The sequence below is a fragment of the Merops nubicus genome, unplaced genomic scaffold (assembly GCF_000691845.1).
Source record: "Merops nubicus isolate BGI_N331 unplaced genomic scaffold, ASM69184v1 scaffold11231, whole genome shotgun sequence".
In the NCBI taxonomy this organism is placed as follows: Eukaryota; Metazoa; Chordata; class Aves; order Coraciiformes; family Meropidae; genus Merops; species Merops nubicus.
The window spans coordinates 1,727-9,681 of NW_008586377.1; the positions used below are offsets into that span (position 1 = coordinate 1,727).

General features: G+C 35.0%; 1 protein-coding gene across 1 annotated transcript; it reads right to left on the bottom strand.

The window, feature by feature from the left end:
- Window positions 1-386: 386 nt before the first annotated feature.
- Window positions 387-7,517, bottom strand: CENPN (centromere protein N). The gene is made up of 10 exons (XM_008948637.1): window positions 7,347-7,517; window positions 6,084-6,129; window positions 5,582-5,638; window positions 5,157-5,233; window positions 3,445-3,621; window positions 2,650-2,751; window positions 2,046-2,103; window positions 1,518-1,630; window positions 798-921; window positions 387-499 (listed from the first exon to the last, which is right to left on the bottom strand). Exons 1-10 carry the CDS (start codon window positions 7,515-7,517, stop codon window positions 387-389), a joined length of 1,038 nt encoding a protein of 345 aa, XP_008946885.1.
- Between the last annotated feature and the right edge of the window lie 438 nt (window positions 7,518-7,955).

Sequence of the window (7,955 nt, forward strand, 5' to 3'; positions counted from 1 at the left end):
CACCTAGAATGTCTTAGCTATGTACACCTAAAATAGTAAGCTAAACAGCCACAGCTGTCTTTCTGTATCTTTAAAAGCTTTAGCTAGCTTTAACTTCACAAATACTATTAAAAACATAGCTAAGAGCAGTCATCACATTTGAATTTTAAATAACCACTATCTCTGTTTAAACTCACCACTTAAGGCTTGTTATTATTTAACGAAAGGCCTAACTCTGTTAAAGACAAATGTGGAAAAATAATTCAAAGAAGCCATAATTTGGAAAAAACTTTAAGGAATTATCAAAGAATAAGTTATTTTTTAAAAATCTGTTTTGAAGTCTATGATGATTTAGAGTAATACCAGTAATAAATGAGTTGTATGTTTCTCTGTGAATCAGTTTTAAATTAAGGGCTTACAAAGTTTCCTGAAAAATTTGTTTTTTCTCTGATTTTAAAATAATTCCTAGCTTTTTGTGGTATGCACGTAAGTAGTGGTGAAAGTGGTGCATCAGCCATACCTGGAAAGAGAGACAGATAATTATAGCTTAATTCAGCCAATATTTACCTTTCATAACTGTTATAAAACTAAAAACAGAACTCTAGTATCTATGTACAAACTAGTAACTCAAAGAACAAACCTGTATGTGTTTAGACATAAGTTTTTACAGCAGCAACATTTTTAGTCTACTAAATTTCTATTTATTTCTAAACAAACTGTGAAATTTGTCCCTTATGCAAGATACAAGCAGAACGTAAGATGACAAAAATATTTAACCCTGGGGTTTTTCCTCCATTTCATAGCATTAGAACACTTACCCACTGGTGCCAAGGATTTCAGCGATTCTAGGAGATGTGGACTAGAAAACTTGACCAGACATCTGAATGGTTCTTTTCTATTCAAAACACCCATTTTAGGATCACTTTTAAACATCGTCTCAAGCTGTTAACATAAAATTTAATCGGGGAGTATAAGCAACAAATATATTTTACTGATGTGTTAGTATTTAAACATTACATTAAAAAAGTAGTATGTAATAAGACTGTATCTTATCTATCCTTTGTAGTGGTAACATGACTCCCGCTACAAGAATATTTTAATAAAATCAGAGGGTGCCACCATGTGGTAAACAGTTTTCTGCTGAAAGAGGCAGCTTGTTCAGTAATATTGAAATTCTATTTGAAATCTGTTACATCAGGTAAAATCCATGCATCATCCAAGAAGTTAAATTATGGTGCTATATGTACCATGAGCTTTCTCTGTACCTCAGGTAACCCTAATTTCTCATGCTTCACCACACTGCTGGTGTAAATCTACCTTGATTACAGAAAGAAGTCCAAATGCTTAGTTCACAAGGTTAAACATCTGGAATGTGATCTAATTGTCCGACCAAATCTCAATGCAAATCTGTTTCTTAAAGATGCTTTTAACTATTTTAAAATATCTTCTCTGAACTTTACGTTAAAATGTAGTATTTCTTCAATTTGCAATTTAATGTAGTTACCACTATTAAAAAAAAATAAATTTGCTTTTACTACCTTATATTGTGCAATTTCGAGCTTTGGTTGGGGACCATCACCAAAAATTTCCCGAGTCACTCTTTGTATTCTTTCTTTCTCACTTTTGTTTTCATTAATTATCCTTAAGTCTACTGCAGGGGAAAAGAGACAGGAAAACAACTTTGTCAGCCGATACTGTTTTTCTGATCAGGTGATTATTCCAGTGACAATCTGAAAGTAATAATTTTAAAAAACTCATCATAATCTTCACCCCCCCCCCATAAGCTCATTGTTTCCACCATTTCTATTTTCAGTTCTTACCAAGAGAAAAAACTCAAGCTAATGCAAGAGGAGATACTATGCATTGTGTATTTTTGGTTTCATAACTATGTCCAGTGACAGTCATAGGGAAATATTTCCCTCTCCTAGTGACAGCCAGTATTTTGGCACCCCACCAGGGATGTGTATCGTGTGAATGTAACCAATGTACATCTCCTGTGATGATTCTCATTTCAGAAGTCAGCAGTAATGACATTCAGACTGACATCTAATTTAAAATATACGTACCATTTTCTGGTGCTACACTCCTTTCTTGTAGAGGTTTTGGATGATAAGTTTGGAAGTTCTAAATGGGGAAAAAAAAAAGATATTTTAGTACACTTCCACTTTTAGAGGATATTGCTTAAAACTTTCTCATTCTGAAAGTGAGCACTCGGTTCCAATTTTTGACAGTTACTAGAAGTCAGAAAGCCTACCTTTATTTTGAGAAAAGAATAGTCTTTTAGACTATTTAGGAACGTCTATCCTAAACATTTCCCTATTTACAAGTTTTACACGTATAAGCAGAGGAAGTGCCCATTCTAATAGCCTTTGACTCATTGCTCTAGAATTGTATGGAAATGATGCTAAAAAAGCCTAGGACTGAAGCGTTCATACAATTTTTAGACTGAGTTTAACGAACAGAAGTAACAATAATAAGAAGTAGATTGGATGCCAAGTGATTACTTCCCATTGTAAGGTTACCTTAATGAAAGGCTGTCCACCTCAGTAGCTCAATATTATTTTAACTTGATGGTCTCTTGGAAGAGGTGAATTTTCCCCCTGCTAGGGAGTGAGAACTAGGCCTGAAACAAAAAGCAAGACTTTAGGATGTAGTTGCAAAATGGCTCACCTGGCTGTATCTCTTAAACACAATATCTTTGAGGGAGTTTAAAGAATGGCTTCGAAGCTCCATTTCACGGATGTCACGGTAATTGGAAGCAACAACCAGGGCCTTTAAATAAAGATTGAAATTGTTTTAACATCTTAATGTATAATATGGAACAAATACAGTATTTCTAGACATCTTGATGTTTTCGTCTCAAGGGAAGCAACTGCTCTTTAACTAGCAGGAGTCTCATGTCTGGAAAAATGTTGAATAGACTGTTATTAAGTTTAAGTTAATATTTGAAAGCATTCACAAGATTAACCAGATATGCTTTACATCATTATAAGCTTAACAAAAACAAAAATGAGATTAATAATTTACTAGTACAGAAGTTTGCTAAATAGAGGAAAAAAAAAAAATACTAGCAACACTGATCTCCTTGAGTTGACAGAAAATCTTTTAAAGCTAATTAATAGCACATCCTGATGAGCTGATACTTTTAGTTCTTGAAGTTAACTGTGTTGATGTAATATTCCTCAACTTCCATGAGACACTTTAACTGAATACTGTCTAACATTTGGTTAAGAAATTAGACCAATTCAAGGTCAGCAAAAATTCCAATAAACTCAGTTTATTCACAATGCATCATTCCAAAGGTCACAAAGATTGACTTTTGTCCCATTTTTATCATGAGCTAAGGGAAAAAATGACTAAATAAATTAGTAAATTAAGTGAAGAACACATCTTCTTAAAAGCTAAGACAATGACAGCTCTACATGCCTGTGGTGAAGCCAAGGTCTACACAGCTTTATTCTGTACCTGACACAGCAGAGGCAAGTTGCTCTTAAGCACTGAGGCAGAAATGAAGACATAGGGAGTCTGTGAATGGTAGACAACGTAGCTGGTTTTGTACTGGTTTGGTTTTTTATATGGAGTTCCCCAGGCAATTCTAATCCAGATCGCATTATCCTCATATTCTCTAAAGCTGATGGTGACCTAAACAGAGGAAGAAAAGTTTTGATTTACAGCACATTCAGGTGTCCAAAAGATTGTTATCTCCTAACCCTGTGTTCACAAGGCCCAAATATAATTTAGTACATGGCTGCTTGAATAAGAAACCAAACCCACTAGCGTGGTCAGGATTATATTTAAATCAAATTCCCATAGAAAGATTACAACCTCACAAACTGAAAAAAAAAATATTAGTAAGAAGCACCTTTCAAACTGTAACATGATTTTTGTTCTGTTGATGTACATTGTCTTCTGAAGGGTAAAAATAAAAATAGCTTATTACAAAAGATTTGATTTCTCTTTTGGGAAAAAAAGGCACCTAATTAGATAGGGGGCTAGTGGCAATATTTCCAATGCATCCAATTTTTGAGAAATTAAACTTTTGATCAACTTGCAATTATAGACCTGAACATAATATTTATCATTGATTAAGTGTAGAGCATCAGAAATTTGAAGATGGACTTTCCTGTTCTTGTAGCTTTGCTCCTCAGTTGCTTCTTTTTACCTTGACTCTGTCTGGGCAACTTAAAAGCAGGAAAACTTTATTTAAAGATAAAACCCTCCTCCATCTGACTGAAGCACGTGTAGCCAAGCTTTTAGTTCAGCTAGGTCATAAAATGTTTAAATTGCTGGACCAACATCACTTCTCAAAGTTTTGGTGGAATTTTTTGTTTCAATGAAAATATTGCAAAACTTTATTATAATACAGTTATAATAATTACATCTGATTATCTATTAGTCTGATTTGTATGTGTTGCCCTCTACTGTTGTCAGAGGGAATCCTTTGTGCATCAAGAGGTGAAAAAGCTAACTAGCCAGAGGCATTTTCTGTTAGCTTGCTTAAATGAAGCTGGTGAGCTACAGCAAGAAAAGGCTTCTGCAGATTGCTTAATAAAAAAGTGAGATGATAGCATTTCCTTCCATTTTTTTCTTACCTAGCCTAGAAACTGCTTCTTGCTGTTGACTGTGATCTTTCCATCATCATAATGTGATGAAATACCAGGGCCAAGTTCTCACAGCCATTACAAAATACCATTTCAAAACCAGAACTAAAAGGAAATGGATACCACTTAGCTACTAGACTAAGACATAATAACTGAACTTCCTTGTCCTGCTTTCTGGTTACTTCAGATTGCTTCTATACTATGATCCAATTTTTGTTGTTTGTGCATTCTTACTGGGTGACAGGACAGAGTAATATCAATATACTTAGGCAATACATACACTCAAACAAGGCAAAGAGTTGACAAAAACCAACCATGCTGCTTTTCTTCAAGTCTGTCATTTTAAGGCAAACTTACATTTTATTTCACTCCAGCATAATTGTAAAGTTGCTGGAACAGACACACAATACATTTTTCCTATTTCTCATGCAGTTCCTACCATTCCTAATTGAATCATTCAATTTAATTTTTGATGCAGACTGTAAGTAAAAAAAAAAAACAAAAACACCTAAAGTTAAGAAAACAATCTGCTGACACCAGAACTGTGTAACAAATTCAGAATAGATTTGTTCTTACATTTTTCAAGGCTGACCGAAGTTGTCTTTTAAATTCTTTTTTGAAATCTTTCAAGTCAAAAATTTCTATTTCTTCCCCTGTTACAAGAAAAAGCAAAACAAGAATTGCATTTACAAGAACTGGTTCAGCTGTTTCTAGTTTTGCTGAAACAAAATTAAGCAGAAAAACCTGAAGCTCATAGCCTTATACAAAAATCTGTGAATTAAATTTGAACCTTACTATTGCTACATAGAGAAAAGGTTAATATTTAATTAATAGTTACTAACATCTAATAATTGCTCAAGAAGTTGATAGAAAGGATGTCAAATACATCTCTGCTGAAAAAATCCTACTAGACTATATTTGTGTTTCAAATGTATGATAGGAGGCAGCACTGCAGTAAGTTCCTGAAAACTGTGAGATTACAGCAAGAAAAGACATTTTACCTGTTTTCTTCATCTGGTAAACACTCCACACTCTTTTGTTTGGGTAGATGTAGTTGTCTAAAAAAACCAGGAATTGCTCAATAACATTGTGTATTATGTAATGAAAGTAATAAATAATTTTACAATACTTAAAGATCACTTCTGAGAATACAACATAATTTATTCAGTGTTCTTAAACGCCTAAAAGCAATTTTTCTTAAAAAAAAAAGAGATCTTTTGTAATTCAGCTAAACAATTAATAAAGGGTATCTCTGAGGTTCAGTGTTTGAAGAAGGATTTTACCTAAAATGACTTAAGCTTAACCTGAGCTCAAACTAAGTGCAGACTGTTAGAAGAAACCCTGAGACTTAAACTATTATACAATGCAGTTGAGAATTAATGAGTTAAAATTCCACCTGGAGTATTTGCCAATAGCTTTGCCCATGTCACTCTTGTGGAACTAAGGGCCTTATCAAGTTACTCAGGACAAATTTAAAGATGTTAACTTTTAATTTTTACTTACAAATTATGTCTAGGACAGCAGCTTGCTTTATGTCAGCAGAATTTTCCTGGAAAGAATAACAGTACATGGTGAAGTGCAGGTCCAGAATGCTCTACCACACTGTTTAGTAAGTGAAAACTCTCAGTATTGGTACTTTAAATGACATTGCACTGAAGTCCACAGCACATAGACTCTCCTCTGACACCTGGCCCCAGTGAGCACACTACACAGCTTTCAGAAATCAGTCATGAAAGGGATTTCAGCAAGGTTTATGCATTCCTCTGCAGAGGCAGCAAGGAGAACCTTGTCCTTATTGTACAAGCAAGCTATAGGTGTCCAAGCAATTAGAAAGTAAAATTAACGGGTATTCATGACATTGTGCAACACTGGTTAGTGTTTCACTGCCAGGAACTTTAACATGCTTGGTTCCTCCTTATTTAACCTTTGCAGCATGAACAGATTTTAAAGAAACTTTATAACACTACTTGTTACGGATGAGAATGTTTCAGACACAAATGTGGTTTTAAAATATGGCATTTGCTGCCTTACATGAATAACTTGTTTCTTGCCTGCAGTTTTCTCTGCAATCTGTGGAGTTAATCTCCGAGTATGAAATTCAAAGGGAATGATTAAAAAAAGCTATAGAAAATTATTTTAAAAGTTACAGAATTTAAGATATCAATAATAACTGTATCTGTCTTAGTTATGGTACTGTATATATGTAAAGACTTCCACTACATAAAAATGATTCCTGGTACACCAAAATCAGAGCACACAAGTAGGAGATCAGAAAACTTTTTTAGCTTACAGTGTGAAGAAAGGAAGTAGTTCTGGCCAAGGAAATTTTTTTAAAAAACTGAGAAGTCTAAAAAGATAAACTAGTGCTATTGTTACCCACACCAAATAATTTAAATTAGCACTATGTAATGAGTAGACATGTCAATCAATGCATTTTACGATTTAGAAATACACCAGTTTCTTAAAAGTTTAACATACTGAGCTTTTATCTACCTTATGCAACTTAAAGCTCAAAACATGTATTGCCATAGTCACTAAAGGTCACTCCTGCAGTTCCATCAGTCAGACAAAACTGATGTTATTTCCAGCTCAGCTTTACTTTTTCTTTCCCCCAGATTTTTACTTTATTTCCCACACTACAAATTGCTATTTGATGCAGTGCTTTGGCCAAAGAAAATTAATGTTTTCATAAGAATGTTTTTTCGATGGTGCTTTAGCAGGTGTCCTTTATGTCACTAACAGGCAGTTCCCAGAGGAAAGGATTACCTCACAGAGCTGAACAACTTGTTGAGAAATGTTATCCTTTATCTGATGGAAGTTAATGGTTTCCAGCTGTGCCTCAGAGAGAAAGCCCCATTTCTGTAGCAATATCTTGATTTCATTACGTGGGATTTTTAGGACAGTTCTTCGGATATACTCAGCGACAGTTTCATCCATGGTAAAGCTGCCTGAAAAGTTGAAACGTTAAAGTTAAAACCAAGGCACAGGCGGGCTCAGGAGGTTGCAATGTGTACAAAGCTGCACCGAGGCACGACAGGACGTTGGTATCAGTCCTGAGAATGCATGCTGTGTTCCTAGTGACACTTAGCACAACACTACCACAGATTTCGGCATAGACCAACACAATCACAGAATGTTAGATATTAGAAGGGACCTTTGGAGATCATCTATCCCAAACCCTCTGGATAAAATAGGGCCACCCGGGGCAGGTTGCCCGGGATCGAACCCAGACAGGTTTGGAATCTTTCCAGAGAAGAACTCCATAACCTCTCTGGGTAGCCTGGTCCTGGGCTCCGGCACCCTCACAGAAAAAGTTTCCCTTACGTTTAGGTGCAACGACAGCGAGTAAAAACGCCACCTACCACAATTTTCCCC